This window comes from Cucurbita moschata, unplaced genomic scaffold (assembly GCF_002738365.1).
Source record: "Cucurbita moschata cultivar Rifu unplaced genomic scaffold, Cmos_1.0 Cmo_Scf00032, whole genome shotgun sequence".
In the NCBI taxonomy this organism is placed as follows: Eukaryota; Viridiplantae; Streptophyta; class Magnoliopsida; order Cucurbitales; family Cucurbitaceae; genus Cucurbita; species Cucurbita moschata.
Window position 1 is genome coordinate 62,184 of NW_019268548.1, and position 16,812 is coordinate 78,995.

Genomic DNA, 16,812 nt, shown 5'->3' on the forward strand with positions numbered 1-16,812 from the left:
GTTACGTGTTTGTCGCTCCTAGGGGTGAAGACTGTTATACTCATTAATAGCTCACTCTCAAGCCAAAAAACCTAGCGGCAATAACATCAAGTTGATTTAAATGAGTGAGCCTTTTTAGTTGACCCATGCCGTTTGGGCTGGCTTTGTTGCCTCCAACATTTGGGCAATGGTTTGAGTATTTTCCTTCAATATTTTTGGGCTTCAACGAGGTTGTGATCACATTATCTTCTCCCTTTTAAATGGGGTTCATCCAATCGAAACGACAACTTAAAAACTAAAATGCATTGGAGGTAGCAAGACTGGAAATATGAAAACCATCATTTTTGACACGTTCAACTTTCCTCATTTTTTATGGTTACAACCTTCTTTTTTTTATCCGCTTATATCAGCAGAGTTAAAAGAAACAAGATCAAGCATAATATAAGAAATAAAGATACAAAACAAATATTTTTTAATTTGAAAGGTTACCGAGCAGAAAAAATCAAAAACTCGTCAGAAAGTACGAAGGACCCGTTGAAATCCTAAAGAAAGTCGAGACTACATCCCACCGGATAACATTGCCCACATGGATGAAAATTCTCCCTGTGAACAACCTGAAAACTTATCACTCCGATCTAGATGATGTCAGCTGCAATGTTGCCACAAGACCGAGAATCGACCTTAAACAAAAGGACAACAAATAAGTCGAAGTAATCCTAGCTGAGGGTTAGAAAAGTTGGAAGACCTGTACAGAGCGTTCGAGAATTTCTAGTCCAATGGAAAAAACTCTCTACAAAAGAAATTAGCTGGGAACGCACCGAAGATCTGCCACAACCCACATCAAAGATTTTGAACATAGACAATTGACAGGGACATGAACCATTTAGGTGGGGAGGATGTCATGGTCATGCTCGTCCAAGACGTGTTGTCCATGGTCGCATGCCCGTAACATGTCAAACTCTATATTTGCTTTCATGTTGTAGTGATTTTCTATTGTATTTTGTAATGGTTGGTAGACCTACCTGGCCTAAAAAAATATATATTAAGTAATTTCAAAGAATGATAAATAGAATAATTAAAAAAATTTATGAGATGTTTTACAGGAAAGATAGTTGTTTGGTTGGCAATGAATTTGCAGCTAATATAAAGTTGGCCAGATTGTTTTTGTCTGTGTGGTATATTTTAAAAAGAAAAATGGTTAAATTATGATGTAAGGAAGAATGAAAAGGGAGGTTGAGCGGGTAGCGAGAATGATGGGTCTGGTTTGAGGCAAATTGTGGTGATGGTGTGTGTTTACTGTTTTTAGATGATAATGGGTCCGGGTTGGTTGTAGTGAAGAGCGAAGAGGGAGATATAGAAGGGTGATCCTCCAAATTAAGTTTCCTCCTTCTCCCGCCTCTAACCATAAACCAACTAACCCTGGATTCTTTGTTTTGTTTTGTTTTGTTTGGGCGATTTCAGAATCAGAAACAGCCGAACCGAGATGGGCAGGAAGGAAAGAGGCAATGAGCTAAGGGAAAAGAGAATGCAAGAGATATCCCTCACCAGGACCATTCCTTACTCCGATCACCAGAGGTCTCTTTCTTTTCCTTCTCACCATTCTGTTTTCTGCTCAATAACCAACACCCACATTTACTTTGTAGGTGGTGGTCTACAGAAACCATTGCCGTGGTTACTGGTGGCAATAGAGGAATTGGATTTGAGGTTTCAAGACAATTTGCAATGCATGGAATGACCGTCATCTTGACTTCAAGAGATGTTTGTGTTGGCCTTGAAGCAGCTAAGGTCTTACAGGAAGGTGGCCTCAATGTTGCCTTTCATCAGCTGGATGTCTTGGATGCTCTATCCATCAAACAGTTTGCTGATTGGCTGCTACAAAACTATGGTGGTTTGGATATTCTGGCAAGTTAATCTTACACTCTACTTTTCTCCACATTCGTTTTTGTTTCTTAATTGCCCACAAAGAAGAGCGCTTAGATTTAGCAACATGCAGAATACCAGCTAAATATTGACTTCACACACACAAAAAATATGTATATATATGAATTTAGATGACATAACTTCCAAATGCACCATCTACGTCCAAATATGTTTGCAGATTAATAATGCTGGAGTGAATTTCAATCTTGGGTCTAGTAATTCTGTAGAGTATGCCCAGATGGTTATTGCAACTAACTATTACGGCACCAAAAATATGACTCAAGCAATGGTCCCCTTGATGAAACCTTCGTCTGCTGGTGCTCGCATCGTGAATGTGAGCTCAAGGTTGGCCAAGCTGAACGGCAGGCGGAATGTAAGTGCACCTTCTTCCTGTTTTTGTGTGAATAATAGGAGGAAGAAGAAGGTTGGCTTAGTATGTTTTCCTGTATTTCATTACAGAGAGTGGAAAATGTAGCATTTAGAGAACTACTCGGCAATTTGGATACTCTGACAGAAGACGTAATTGATAGGATTGTGTCTACATTTTTGGAACAAGTAGAAGATGGAAGTTGGGAAACTGGGGGGTGGCCTCAGTTATCAACCGACTACTCTGTATCAAAACTCGCAGTGAATGCATACACCAGGTTAATGGCTAAAATATTGGGGGACCGACCCGAGGGTCATAAGATTTATGTGAACTGTTACTGCCCTGGTTGGGTGAAAACTGCTATGACAGGGTTCGCTGGCAATATTTCAGCAGAGGAAGGGGCTGACACTGGCGTCTGGCTTGCCTTACTTCCGGATCAGGCAGTCACAGGTAAGTTTTTTGCAGAGCGACGGGAGATAAGCTTCTGAGAGAACAAGTAGTCTCAAGGTAGAAACAGGGTTGAAGGAAATGCGATCAAAATAGATGAATTGTTTGAATTTTTTTAAACTAGATGAATAAAATTTGAAAAACAATCTTCCTTCCTACTTATAATCTATGTTCAAACAATACAATACAATACAATACAATACAAAACATGCAAACAATCTTTCTCATCTATACAAATAACAGGGACGCCTCCAATCATGAGGTGGGCCTGCATTTCCTGAGGAGGAGCATAAGGAGGAATTGTAATTGATCCCTCATTCAACCAAACATGGTTTCGTTGTCCAAAAGTCTGAACCAAACTAAAATATATAACTTGTCTTTCAATGCGACCCTACCAAATGTAGTTAAAAAAGGACTAAAACAACAAACCAAACCAAACTACCAACGATCACCACAGGAACACATGCCACCTTCGAATTGATGAAACCGGATCCGATCTCTCACTACTACAACTCTGCACAGCAGTGTTGAAACTAGTTTTATCCATCTATGACAATCATCACACATCCGTAGGTTCTTTGATATACTGATTTTTGCCCCTGGACCAGTTTTCAGGATCGCATACGCCAATGCCAGCTTTTCGCTGTGATATGATAAGTTCTCTTCCTTCTCCTCCTCAGAGATATCCATGAGAACCAAGTCTGTCACAGGCATATATCCCTCTGACCGACTTCTCTTCATCAAACGCCACACCACCTTGTACACTGCATCGCTTTCTGGATGCGATCGGTCACCTGACTTGAAGCTTTGAATGGAACCTCCCAACTCAATCCAGCTTTTTCCGCAACTCTTGCGAACTCCATTGCTTTTCATCCTCTCTCTAACTCTCTCTGCATGCTCCCATCTGTTGAGAGAACAATAGATATTTGATAGCAACACGTAATCTCCACTCCCACGATGAGACATGTTTGCAATAGCAACTTCTGCGAGTTCTTGATTTCTGTAAATTCTACAACCACTCAGAAGCGCCCTCCATGTCACAACATCTGCCTCTATGGGCATTGCTACGATTATGGAATAGGCCTCCTCGAGAAACCCAGCTCGGCTATACAGATCAACCATGACTCCATAATGTTCGAGCTGTGGCTGAATTGAATAACGGTTTTTCATCCAATCAAAAAACCTGCGACCCTGTTCAATTAAGCCACCATGGTTGCAGGCTGTTAAGATACCCAAAAAGGTGACAGCATCAGGCAGAACATTCTCACGCTCCATCATCCAGAATACCGATAATGCATCCATTGAAAGCCCATGAATCGCAAGCCCTTTGATCATCGCATTCCAAACTGAGATGTTACTGCGAGGGACGCTGCTAAAGATTTCCTTTGCAATTTGGATGCTGCCACACTTTGAGTAGGCGTCTATGAGTGCACAACTCAATATAGAATTAAGCTCAATTTTTTTCTGAGTCATCAGAGCATGAACCCACTGAGTGTTACTTGGAGCTCCGAGCTGCGCACATGCATTCAACACGGAAGCAAATGTAAACCCATCCGGCTGGATATTTGAGTTCAGCATCTGCCTAAAGAATTTAAATGCCTCCTCATACCGTGCATTCTTCACACAACCTCCGATGATTGAGTTCCACGTTACCACATCACGGTAAGGCATTTTATCAAACACCCTTTTAGCAAGTTTGCATTCCCCTATTTTCATAAAATTGTCAATAAATAAGTTCATTGCAACTAAATCAAGATGTTTAGAGCAGAGTAGATTAAGAAGTTGATGGACCCGATTAAGGCAATCGGCACGTTGATAAGCTGATACTAGAGAGGTGACGAGAGTTGGGTAGTTTCCATATCCAAATTTAATCATTCTTGCATGCGTTTCAGAAGCGGTTTTGGAATTCGAGGGGGAGAGTCTGCAGGCTTCAAGAACACGATAAAGGGTTTGATAACCTGAAATAGAGTTTATGAGGAAAAAAAAAAGGGCATTCAAATTCAACGGCAAGAGAAGCATATGCGCCACCAATTACGGAGATGGAAGAAGAAAAGTCACATCCGGGTGGAGGCAGAAGAGGAGGAAAGAGGAACTAACCTACCGTTACCTGCTTCTACGGTGAACTTAGAAGTAGAATTTGCGTCCTCAAGTTCATTAGAATTCCAGGGAATGGAAGAGGGAGGAGACGGAGGCAGAAAACAAATGCAGCGAATTGACATGAAATTGAGGAGTGGGAGAGGATTGGGAAGAGAAGCGCAAGAGGTATAGTGTACATGTATGGGAGAAGAGGTGAAAGGAAGGAGTGAAGAAAGTGGAACCCTTGGAATTCGAAGGGGGCCTGGTAAAGCATAGGCAGAGGTAGCAAGAAGGGCGGAAGTAATCCTTTGGCGCTCCGAGTATCTCTGCTTCTGCAACATCTTCAGCTTACGCCTCCGGCACCGATACAGCAACCTAAAACACAACTCCTTCGCCTTCATTTTCCCCTCCGGCACCGATAAGCCGGGAACCACCTAGGTCTGGGTGGTTGTTCCAAGGTCTGCCGGCTAGCCCTAGGTCTGACCTGGCCCAAACTTGGCTCATGATCCGACCAAGTCCAAGCCTCGCTTACCTTTAAGCATGTCCAAGGGCTGGTTGGCTCTAGGCACCATTAAGCCCAAGTTCGCCTTTGAGGTCTCTTTTTTATTTATCATGGTAAGCTAGTAATTTGTCTTTATTTGTAATGTTGACACGTCATTCGCCTTTAAAAATAAAATTAATGCTCACCCTCTCTCCTTCTCCCTTCCCATTTTCTCTTACTTCGCTCTCATTTCTCCTTGGTCACCGCTTTGTAAACCCACCGTTTCATGATGTGATTTTTTCACCCCAAATGTTGCCGCAACCAAAGTAGTAACTATCAAATGACATCCATCCGACCGTGCGGGCCTCAAGATAGGCGAGTGTCATGATCGATCTAGGAGGACGGTATATCATCCCGCACACCATATAGAGTGGGCATTGATATAAGTAAAATAGAGGCAAAGAGTAAACAAAAGTGTCAAAGGTATGCTTGTTGAAGGGCTCGGGGCTGGTATTTTATGAGGGAATTTGGACACACTACTGTGCTAGAGTCAAATCCGCTCATATGAAATATTAAAACTCAGCCAAATTTGGTGTCAATCACATACCAATGGATGCTCCACGATATCTATGACTGTTCGCCTAAATCATGCCTACACGAAAATGCCTCAAAATGTATACTAGAGGAGAGACATGATAGCTGTCCACCCAGTGGTCATTGTGGCCTAAGCAAGTTACCATGTGGCACATGCGTGTCACAACGAGGGCGAGCATTGCAAGGCGAATGTCTCGAGCGACTTCCTTTGAAATAGTTTTTTTAAGGACAGTGTCAAATGATATAAGTGTGCGGACATTGCGCCCCAACCCATGTGTCAGAGGTTGGATCATACACTCGCTATTCGGTAGGGAGTCCATAAATGATACGATATCAATATGGACATGGGAGGGTCCAATGTCCGATAAAATCTGAATTGATGGTGTTCAGGACGTCCCGCTATTATAAACAACACACGGGCCCATTCTCGATGGCATGACTGAGTGAGTTGTAATGCTAACGACACCCTGTAACTTGGAATGATGTCAAGACATGCGAACCATGTTAATTGGGAACCTAGATGACGTTAAGATGTAACTTTGTGTTGAGAGAGTTTGAGCGTGTGAGTAGAGGCAAGGTTGAATGATTTATAAAAATAAGTCATAAGAGTATAAAATTAAACATGATTTGGAGAATGGTTTTTGGGAGGAGGTATACGGAAGGTGGAAGTGTAAGCGTAAGCGTAATGAAAAGAATTGGAAAGGGACTAGCTGTTGAGGTTGTGGGCGGGGGGAGTGTTGAGGGTGAGGGGATTAAATTAGTCTGTGTCGAAGTACAAAAGAATCAGCCTTTTCAGTGAGGCCTGGAGTGGAGTAAGTGCAGCCGCTTGGCTAAAGGCAAAACTACTGACCTCGCTGAACCCTCTGCTCTCTTCTCTCTTTGTACTTTCTCCTCCTCTTCCACAATTTTATTTTCTTTTCTTTTTATTGACTCAAATTACCAAGATGACCCTCTTCTTCCCACCCCCGGCACCGCACTAAGCCGCACTAAGCATCGTGCAGATGCCTCCGGGTGTGGGCTGAGGGGATGCCGAATTAAGAAATGTATGTATAATTTGTGGTTAAACAAGTAGAGGTGGTCTCAATTCGATTCAAAGCACCACAGTGACAGGGCTAAGTTGGTACTTGAAAATACAATCAAAACCATCACCTCCCTGCACTGCAAACCACAGCACAGCGCAGCGCAGCAGACAGCACTGCCCATATTTTATATTTACATCCGCTGCGCCTGCGCCACCTAGTTAGTTAAGCAAACGCTGTTGAAGAAGCTGCTGCTGCGTTTGTGTGGGTGAGGTTGAGGGGAGGGCATTTCCCGTAATTTGGTAAAAGGGTTGCTTTTTATAGGGTGCACCACCCCTCTTTCCCGCCCATCCCAATGCTCTTCTTTTCTCTCTCTGTGGCCTCTTGGGAGTTCAACCAAAAGGAAGGTCGGAAAAAGAGCGACAGGTTGGGTTGTTTGTAGTTGTGTACCCTATGCATACGCATATACGCAAACACTAGCACTAGCACCAGCACCAGCACCAGCACCAGCATTACATATCCAATTCCGCTAATGGATCCGGAAGCCCTCTCAGCAACTTTGTTCAAATGGGATCCTCGAGGAGTGGTGGGGGGCGGCAGCGGTGCATCCCTCCCAGCACCACTACCCCCCTACTCGCTGCGCCCCAGGGAGTTGGGACTAGGAGGCCTGGAGGAGTTGTTCCAGGCTTACGGTATCAGGTACTACACCGCCGCTAAAATTGCGGAACTCGGATTCACCGTCAGCACCCTCCTGGACATGAAAGACGAAGAGTTGGAGGACATGATGAACAGCCTCTCTCACATTTTCCGTTGGGAGCTTCTGGTGGGTGAGAGGTACGGAATTAAGGCGGCTATAAGAGCCGAGCGCAGACGTCTAGATGACGAGATCGACCCCTCCAGGCGCCGTCACCTCTTGTCCAACGACACCACCACCAACGTCGTCCTCGATGCCCTCTCTCAGGAAGGTCAGATACGCCTAATTTTTCTCCTTTTGTGTAGTCAGATTGATTCCGATTACTCGCTCTCTTCCTTTTGGCTTTGAACATTTCTGTGGTAATGAACGTGTTGTATTTTAGTACATGGAAGCAGTTAAGGTTTAATAGTAAGTAGAGAGGTAGGTGATGAGTGGGTAGGTGATAAAGCATGACTGGGTGTGTGACATAATAATAGGGCTATCGGAGGAGCCGGTGCAGCAGGAGAAGGAGGTGGTGGGAAGCGGAGGCGGAGGAGGAGCGTGGGAGGCAGTTGCAGCAGCTGAGATGAGGAAGAAGCAGCGGAGGAGAAACGTATCGAAGAAGAAGCAGGTGATAGTGATGGAGGAGGATAATGAGGAAACCGAGGGAGGTGGGGAGGAGGAGGAGAATATGGAAGTCAGCGAGAGACAGCGGGAGCATCCATTCATCGTAACCGAACCAGGGGAGGTTGCACGGGGAAAGAAGAACGGCCTCGACTATCTCTTCCACCTCTATGAGCAGTGTCGTCAATTTTTGATCCAGGTCCAGAACATCGCCAAGGAACGAGGAGAAAAATGCCCCAATAAGGTTTTTTTTTTATTTTTTACAATAATTCCACTACCATGTCGTTAGAGGACTGCCTTCCCTTGCCGGCTTAATCAACTTAAGCCTCGCCCAAGTCTCTAAGTGGCCTATAATTTAGTGGATTCTGAGTTGATGGGGGGTTTTATTAGGCTTATGATATGAATGGGGCAATGGGCAATGAAGGGAAGTGAAGGAGGGGGGGGTCCGTATTGCCTAAACAAAAAGTAGAAAGTGAAGGGAGAGGTGAGGTGCGTTGTCCTTGTCAAAACGTGGACAGCGCCATCAACTCTATGAATGATACTGAGGGGGCAGTCAAAGAAGGCGATAGGATAGAGGTTAAAGGACAAGGACAGTGTGATGGTAATAATAATAATAATAATGTGTGGTGGTGCTTTGTTTTGAAGTTTTGAATTGTTTGTGTTTATGCTATATACGATCCAGCAGGTGACGAACCAGGTGTTTAGATACGCGAAGAAGGCGGGAGCAAGTTACATAAACAAGCCCAAAATGAGACACTACGTGCACTGCTATGCGCTGCATTGTCTGGACGAGGAAGCGTCGAATTCATTGAGGAGGGTTTTCAAAGAAAGGGGCGAAAATGTGGGAGCTTGGCGACAGGCATGCTATAAGCCTCTGGTAGCCATAGCAGCTGCCCAAGGTTGGGACATCGATGCCATTTTCAACGCACATCCACACCTCGCCATCTGGTACGTGCCTACCAAACTCCGCCAACTCTGCCACGCCGAGCGCAACAGTTCCACAGCCTCCACCTCCGCTGCCGCCGCTCTCTTGCCTTTTTAATTTCACACTCTCTTCACTCCAATCCAAAACCTTCATCTTGTATCATCAGATCAGACACTGTCGGAATATCGAATGCAATGCTACCGTTTTGTTTTCGTATCATGCATTCATATCTACTAATAACTTCCGTCTCCGTAAAATTTGAACTTCAATTTTGGGTCGGAACGGAAATTGGTTGATTTTTCTTATAAATTCTCCTGGTTCTGGTTTTGGTTTTGGTTTTCGGTTTGAACATGCGGAAAGTCGCGGGGTCTATGGGCCGTAAACATTGACAATTAAGTCCAGCAACCGAAAGACCCGAGTCCAGAATTCAAACACCACTTGTGTCGGCCGCTTTCTTATTTTATTTTTGAAGCCACCGTTTCATTGAGTATTGGTGAGTTCTTGTTCAATGAATTAATGCGTTGGCGGTTCTTCCATTATCTGACCCCTCAAAGTGATGACCCTCAATTGCATCCATATCAGTAACAATTGTAACGCGCCAGATTGGGTCTGAAAGCGGCGGTTGTAGGAAGAAATTTGAATGGTTTTGAGATGAAAGTAAACCGTGTTGTCATCACTCAGCCGCATTTGATGACCCTATTTGATGACCCTTTGGAGCGCATTTGATGACCCTTTGGAGCGATGAGTTGGAACAACCAGCACCTCCATATTCTCCTTTTCCATTCACTTCCTCAATTACCCATAAGATTTAGGGGAAATTGTTGTGTTTGTTTTCCCGTATCATACTGCCTCACAATCTATTTCTAATCTCATCTTCTATCCTTCCTTTCACCTTACACTTTCTTCACCACACAATTATATTATTCATAACTGTTGCTCAAATGCCATAGATTCAAAATTGGAATGCTCCTAACTTATCTCGAAAAACTGCATTATTTAATTGTTGTTAGAGAAGAGTAATATTGTAACACTGTGTTCGAGATTCAAACCAGGATTTGGAATATAGATTCAACCAGTATTCATCTACGTCTCTTACAACATGACCACATTACCTATCGATCTTGAAATATTTCTAAGACTGAAAACTATCGTCAAATCCAAATACAAGTTCTTTTAGCATGCTGAACACACTTAACATTTGAGTTTTTATAATGAGACACCGAAAAAAAAATGCACCTTATTGGTATAAGTAGTACAAGTATTTTGTTAATCATCGTTTTCTCGTAACTACTCATTTAGATGTGGTTTATGTGTTATTCACGTGCCTATCCTTGAGCATCACTAAACTTAACGTTACCCTAAAAAGAAACCTTGATATGTTTGTATAGCAAATAAAGCAATGTAAGGATGGAGTTAGACGAGGTGTGTAGTATATTATTTAAGAAGGAGGTGTTAAGTTATAGACATAATTAGAGGACATTGTGAAATTTGATTCCAATGGTGAGATAAAAGAGTTTTGATGATCGTGTAGGTGGGAATGTTACATGGAATAATGAAGTTGTTGTAGTAGAGGAGAAGAGAAAATGCTTATAAATAAAAATAAAAATAAAAAGCTTCGAATTGTTACTGATATGGAATAAGATTGTAAGAAAGTGAAAAGAAGCGGAGCGCATGATAATACATATAAAGGGTTTGTGTGTGATCTATAGGTTGTGGTTATTGTGATGGTGATGATAGGCATAGGGGGGCGGAGGGCATGGGGTAGTGAGTCTCTCAGGGAAGTTGAGCTTGGCTTTGGTGCCTTTGAATCTGAGGGCAGCTTCATCGTAAGCAAGTGCGGCAGCCTCAGCAGTGTCGAAGGTGCCCAGCCACACTCTTGCTGCCTTTTTCGGATCACGAATCTCAGCTGCCCATTTTCCCCACGGTCTCTGCCTTACTCCTCGATAATGCCTCTCTCTTGACACCATCCCCGTCCTGCTTCCACCACCTTGTTCTTCATCTGCTGCTGCTTGCTGCGATTGCGGCCAGTAATCTGCTTCTACTGGGCTTCTGCTACTCCCACTCCCACTCGTTATCACTTGAGCTAACGCAGAAACCATGGCCGACGTGTCATGTTGAGATCTAGCTGAGTAGATCGGGAACGGGTTTTCTTCCTCCAATTCATCGGAAGAGAAGGGCCTCTTCCCTCGGTTCGGATCCACTTTTAGTTTTTTGGGAGTCTTGGCGTTTAGTTATTTCAGAGGAGCATGGATGATAACCTTTTTGTTTGCGAACCTATCCTAAAATGGCTGTATATATACACACACAATCACCAACTCCCAAACCCATTTACAACATTGTAGTACACATATACAGTGACATGATGATAACTTTGGAAACTGAAAAAAGGGGAACCCCAATTTTCTTTCCTTACCACTGACTTTGCACCATCCATAATTTTGTTATGTTCGACTTCACATTCCAGCCACCCCATCCTAAACCCAATTCAAGTATTTCAATCTATTATTATTATTATTATGTTTGTAATGCTTGTACCGTAAAACTTTGGAAAGTGTTCTCTGTTTGTTTGGCCATTTGTCAATGCCTAATACCACCATCACACGCATGTGTCTACAAAGATGTGCGACTCTCAGAACCTTTGATTTTTTTAGTACTATTGTCACATTTTCTTCTTCATTCGCTGATGATAATCATTGACCTACGAAACTTGCGCAATGAAGGTAGGAGCTCTTAGAAAGGCCATCCCACAATTTCCTTGACAAGAAAACTTCTCATTTTTTAATAATAATAAATAAATAAATAAACTTTAATTTGTTTCTGATATTTAAAGAATGACTCATATACAGGACTCAACCTTAACTTGTTATAATTGGGAGAGACTAACTTCTCTTTGCGTACTTAAATACTTAAAACTCACTATCAGCTTCCAAAATTAATGAATAAATGTTTTTCCGTAAATACAATCCTTCCAATGTTGCCCCAAGCTTAGAAACAAGCATCAATACCAAAAAAACAAACAAAGAGAACGAATAACTACCTAAGATAATGATGCCGTGATTAATATATTATAGACTCGGTTCTCAATCAACGAGAGTTTCAAATCACACTTTGTTAACCAAAGAAAAGAAAAATTCTCCAAACTATAACCTTTAGGATTCAGGCATGTCCTGAGGTTCAGCACTATATTCACTGAATCCACAAATAAAGTTCCAATGCACAGGATATGAGAAAAAAAAAAAAAAAAATCTGCCTGATATTCCTTTGAATTCTTTTATCGAATTGAAGAGTAGAACACATGGTATCACCTATCATATTCTCCAGAATGGAAAAAGGTCCCGGGCACAACTAAGCCGACAGTCACTCTCGCGTAAACTTCTGTCCCCGTGGAAAAACGCCAACCATTGAACGGATATACCCACTGCATTGGTATGCACACTGAACTGCAAACGAAAGTCTTGAATCTCAGTGCGACATCGCACAACTGCCCATTCTTTCGAACTTAAATGGAATGGCGATGACAGCACAAATAAGTGATTCAATATCTCAGGCTGTTCTGTATGATGTGCTTGATCATGAATTTGGTTGAACATCTCTGCTTCGAATATAGGTCAGAAACTGATGAGGTATTTCTGCTAGCAGTTCTTGAACAACAGAAATCCCTCCACCTATAAGCAAGTGTTAGCTAAAAGCATGACGGGAGTTCACCATATTTCTTGCCATAGTCGGATCCAAATTTCATTTCAGAGAATCACTCACCCTGTACATCCCGAAATGGAACAAATTGGACTATATCTCGTGAGGCAACACGTCCAGTTGTACTTTCAAGTCTCTCTCCCTTATCCGCATCTAAAACCTGAGTGATGTTAAAATAGAATCAGCTCCCACATAATAGAGAATTCAAAAGAGACCTAGCAATCCAGTATAATTATCAGGAAGGTTCTAACTCTGATTTAAGGACTTGGGGTATTCAGAAATACAGTTAAACGTATAACAAAACAAAACAAAACAAAACCGATCTAACTTACTCTGTTAAGCCAGAAAATTTTCTTGGTTGCGAGATAAAAACAGGTAAGATGAACAAAACAACTGTGATCTCCAAAAAGCATTCAAAATTAATAGAAACAAACGTTCTTAGCTAGTTAAAATTAGTTTCCCGGTGGCTTCTTCACGCCACCAAGTTGTCAGCAACCAATGGTGCTGAATGCTGTATACATATCAGTTGAGAATGGGCATAATATGTAAACTAGATACCTCCATTTCTTTAAAGTCAGCTCCACCCACTCCAACAATGAGAATGGACAATGGCAGATCAGATGCCTTCACAAGAGCATCTTTAGTTTCTTGGAGATCTGTTACCACTCCATCCTACAAAAAACTTGGGCATCATCAGAAACAAACCCTTGATAATCCAGGGGGTTTTTCAACGTTCCTGAAAAAATAAATAGGCTAAATTATGGAAAATAATCCTGAAGTTTGGGGTTCATTTAAAACAATTTAAAATGTTCCATAGATACCCTTGAAGTTTAGAATATGGTCAAAATACCTTTGAGTTATCACAATTAACAGAATTCAGCCGTGGAACCTTAAAGCACTGAGAAAAAGATGGAAATTTTTATGCCACGTTAGAAACCCCCCATGTTTGCGTGTCATCTTCTTAGCCGAGTAAAAACAGGGATGGAAAATGTCTTCAAGAATTCGAAGAAGAAATTGTAGGAACTTCTCGGAGAAGACAACATACAACCCCAAGTTAAAATCTACTCCATATGTAAACAGGGCTAATTTGCTCATTGCTTAAGCCCTGCAGATATACCAAACACTAGTTTTCTCTCCTTGTTGTGATGTCAAGTGAATTTCAAATACATTTTGGGAGCCCCTTTGTACTTAAACCACTTTGCACAAACTAGAAAGTAGCACAAATTGACCAACTCAATACCAGTAATGAAGTAATAAAGTAATCCAATCTCCCCTAGTCGAGTTTCTCAGGCAAACAATCTCCACACTACATCCTCTGCTCACCCTATGAACCACTATTATCAACAGCCAATACAAATAGCTTCCACCAGCAATGGCACAAAAGAAAATTGACCCTCCAATGCTCCTCATATTCTCTAGGAATTGCTTGAAGTAAAAATTCCAGTTGGCTCACTGCCCCAAATCTATCAGCCAACCCATTAATGTCAACTGAAGAATCAGTCACGAAGCTGATGATTTTGTCCCTTTTCGTGCCTCAATCCCGAGGGTTGGCTTTCTAAGAGCAATGATTCTTATTCGTTCTTCAACAACTAGAATTTTCACATACCAAGTCATTGGACTGCAGTGACTTTCACTTTCGCATTTAATTTAGAACCCACAAAGACGATTATACAAACAATCAACATAAGAAATCCTGGAACTCCCAATCCTAGAACCTAGCTGATGTTCATTCGCACATATAGTCATCACCATCATTGCAAAAGTCATTTGCCCTGGTGTTGACCCTCTGCAGAAATCTCCTGTGCAGTGGGATGTATGCAAGTTCTTGAATGCTGCTGTGAGATTAATTACAAGCAACCCCTCGAATGGATAACTGACATCAGCGTTATAAATTTTGGAGATGGGAATTGGAAAAAGAGTTTAATGTTTGGGTATCTGTGGAAGTACCCAGAAAGAGGCTACAATTTCATATCCAAGGTCTTATAGAAACTAAAGTAAGTGTCACAGAGGAAAGTTTCAACCAAAGTGACCAAATTGGTAAGATATTGAGTAGAGTTGCAGCTGTTATGCTCTTCAGGTTGAAGATTGAAGTCAGATAAATCAAGAGGTTTGCTAAGGTTCCAACTTGAGCTATTTAACACTTTGACCGAGGATGGTAATGGGATTGTGGGTTTCTTACCTGGCTTAAAAGTTACAATTTTTTTTTTTTTTTCCTGTGCTCTAACACTGCACGCACGGAGGAAATCTGTTAATTGGGATAACAACAGGGGGTATTATTGAACATTTTCTAAAGTTTAAGGATATTAATGAAACTTTTTAAACTTCCAAGAGTATTTTTTAATCTAACCCTAAAATTTAGGGATATAAATTTAGCCAAATAAATATAATTAATGGCATCATGACAAGGAATGATGGCAAACTAGGATAAGATGTTCATGATGCAGAAAGCGTGCACAAAAAAGGGAAAATTGCGATCACTACAAAATTATCATCTAAAATAACTGGTAGGTGGTTGTTTGCCCTTACAGTGATTATGAGCAAAACAAAGTACTTCCGCCCACCACTTGCGAGAGACTGACTGGCAATTAATGCAGCATTATTAACCACAGGCCCAAAAAGAGTTGGTCCTGCAAGAGATACATTATGGAGCGCACTTGTATATGCCATCAAAATTCCTTGAGTTCCTTCAACCTAAAAGATAACTTACAATTGTTTAACATAGAAGCACGTTGAATTTGACAATATTAATATCTAGGGGAACAGAAAGTGAATTTGTATTATGCAACCGTTCCACCTCGCAGTAGTGACTACTTCCATTTAGGTTGAAACAATGAGATACTGGACCATCAATTGGTCGTGCTCCAAATCCCCAAGCAGGAAAGCGTTTATCTGAGTCATAAAACTGCAACACCTCTCCAACTTCTATGATTGCCTGAAATAGTTAATAGAGTAAGTCACAATCCAATAGTAAAACTAAAAACTAGTAGCGCTTCACATTAGGGGTCCATTCTCACTCGCTGGTATGAATTTGGCCGTCCTGAAGGATCAATGAAATGCAAGGAATCAGGAAGGCGGGGATTTCCATTTGAAGCTGAAAGACAACCATGGAAAAGTGTGACTTAGAAATAATATTACCGTCAGTGAGCCATCTGAGAAACTCAGCCATCAATAATTAGGAGAATAAAAATTTGTAGTAGTCCAGAATTATGATTTTATTGTAAAATAATACTAATTACCTGTGAAATCAACAGCCACCATGAAGTTCATTTCATAGCCACCAGCTATGTAATCAAGAAACGTTTGTTGAACGCTCTCAGAGAATTTGTCCACAAATAGCTGGCTTTTTAATACCTGCATTGGAATCAAAACTCATAAATAACATCAACTAAAAAAACCCCCCCAAAAAAAAAAATGAAGGATATCATTAGGAGTTCTTTTTAGGACTTTGATATGGTAATCATGTCCAGCAGAAGGAAGTAAGAACAGATTTTCTCCCTCCCCACTAAAAGAAAGCTTCTCCAACTCCACAAGTGATTTTTGAACTTTTCTGATGAGCAAGGAAACAGAAAAAGTTACAATGTAATACGAGTACTATAAAACTCATGGAAAAATTATATTAAAAAAAGAAAAGGAAATATAATCTCTCTATTTACCCAATCAATTCATGCTTCCCGTTGTTGTTGAAGTTGTAACACTCTATTATTAAGGGGCTGTCCTGGAATTAAATACAAAAATCAACAAGAAAGCAAAACATCAGATGCTCTCAATTGGTTATTCATATTTTAGTTTCCATCTGCACTCAGAATGATAAAAACTCAATCTTGAACTACCAAGATGATTCTTGAATTGTAAAGCACACGATGCACCAATTCTCGAACTTCAAGGGAACAACTTACAGAAAAATGAACTGCAAAGGTAGATGCAATACAAAAGCACAAAAACATATATAGGATTCATAACGTTCCATGACAACTAAATTCACAAAGTGATTAACATAAGGTCCATGCTTAATTT

The 16,812-nt window shown here is 41.4% G+C and overlaps 5 protein-coding genes across 9 annotated transcripts in view; 2 read left to right on the top strand and 3 right to left on the bottom strand.

Moving 5' to 3' along the window:
- The first annotated feature begins 1,264 nt into the window (after window positions 1-1,264).
- On the top strand, window positions 1,265-2,777 carry LOC111430094 (carbonyl reductase [NADPH] 1-like). The gene is made up of 5 exons (XM_023066246.1): window positions 1,265-1,340; window positions 1,441-1,554; window positions 1,623-1,881; window positions 2,078-2,272; window positions 2,359-2,777. Exons 2-5 carry the CDS (start codon window positions 1,463-1,465, stop codon window positions 2,752-2,754), a joined length of 942 nt encoding a protein of 313 aa, XP_022922014.1. The 5' UTR covers window positions 1,265-1,340; window positions 1,441-1,462; the 3' UTR covers window positions 2,755-2,777.
- Window positions 2,778-2,851: 74 nt separating this feature from the next.
- LOC111430093 (pentatricopeptide repeat-containing protein At5g50990) lies at window positions 2,852-5,349 on the bottom strand. Of its 2 annotated transcripts, none has more exons than XM_023066245.1 (2): window positions 4,821-5,349; window positions 2,852-4,671 (listed from the first exon to the last, which is right to left on the bottom strand). In XM_023066245.1, the coding sequence occupies exons 1-2, from the start codon at window positions 5,188-5,190 to the stop codon at window positions 3,152-3,154; spliced, it is 1,890 nt and encodes a 629-aa protein (XP_022922013.1). In that variant the 5' UTR covers window positions 5,191-5,349; the 3' UTR covers window positions 2,852-3,151. The 2 variants fall into 2 exon arrangements, with proteins under 2 accessions (XP_022922013.1, XP_022922012.1); XM_023066244.1 differs by having other exon boundaries at window positions 4,815-5,349.
- A 1,706-nt stretch (window positions 5,350-7,055) lies between these two features.
- LOC111429696 (floricaula/leafy homolog 1-like) lies at window positions 7,056-9,355 on the top strand. Of its 2 annotated transcripts, none has more exons than XM_023065637.1 (3): window positions 7,056-7,848; window positions 8,054-8,424; window positions 8,863-9,355. In XM_023065637.1, the coding sequence occupies exons 1-3, from the start codon at window positions 7,416-7,418 to the stop codon at window positions 9,220-9,222; spliced, it is 1,164 nt and encodes a 387-aa protein (XP_022921405.1). In that variant the 5' UTR covers window positions 7,056-7,415; the 3' UTR covers window positions 9,223-9,355. The 2 variants fall into 2 exon arrangements, with proteins under 2 accessions (XP_022921405.1, XP_022921406.1); XM_023065638.1 differs by having other exon boundaries at window positions 8,866-9,355.
- Window positions 9,356-10,741: 1,386 nt separating this feature from the next.
- On the bottom strand, window positions 10,742-11,333 carry LOC111429666 (ethylene-responsive transcription factor ERF114-like; the record flags this gene model as incomplete). Its single annotated transcript, XM_023065610.1, has 1 exon — window positions 10,742-11,333. A coding segment is annotated over one exon (525 nt), but the record flags the coding sequence as incomplete, so codon positions are not given.
- An 810-nt stretch (window positions 11,334-12,143) lies between these two features.
- Window positions 12,144-16,812, bottom strand: part of LOC111430089 (protein BONZAI 1-like) — a 7,742-nt gene continuing 3,073 nt past the window's right edge. For 2 of the 3 annotated variants that reach the window (XM_023066239.1, XM_023066237.1), the window contains 10 exons: window positions 16,452-16,513; window positions 16,243-16,345; window positions 16,035-16,149; window positions 15,813-15,889; window positions 15,593-15,730; window positions 15,325-15,489; window positions 13,357-13,470; window positions 12,862-12,958; window positions 12,655-12,770; window positions 12,144-12,618 (listed from right to left, as the gene is read on the bottom strand). In XM_023066239.1, the coding sequence (XP_022922007.1) occupies window positions 12,676-12,770; window positions 12,862-12,958; window positions 13,357-13,470; window positions 15,325-15,489; window positions 15,593-15,730; window positions 15,813-15,889; window positions 16,035-16,149; window positions 16,243-16,345; window positions 16,452-16,513 (966 nt within the window). In that variant the 3' untranslated portion in view covers window positions 12,144-12,618; window positions 12,655-12,675. The remainder of the gene's footprint in view (window positions 12,619-12,654; window positions 12,771-12,861; window positions 12,959-13,356; window positions 13,471-15,324; window positions 15,490-15,592; window positions 15,731-15,812; window positions 15,890-16,034; window positions 16,150-16,242; window positions 16,346-16,451; window positions 16,514-16,812) is intronic. The other variant, XM_023066238.1, reaches the window with a different exon arrangement.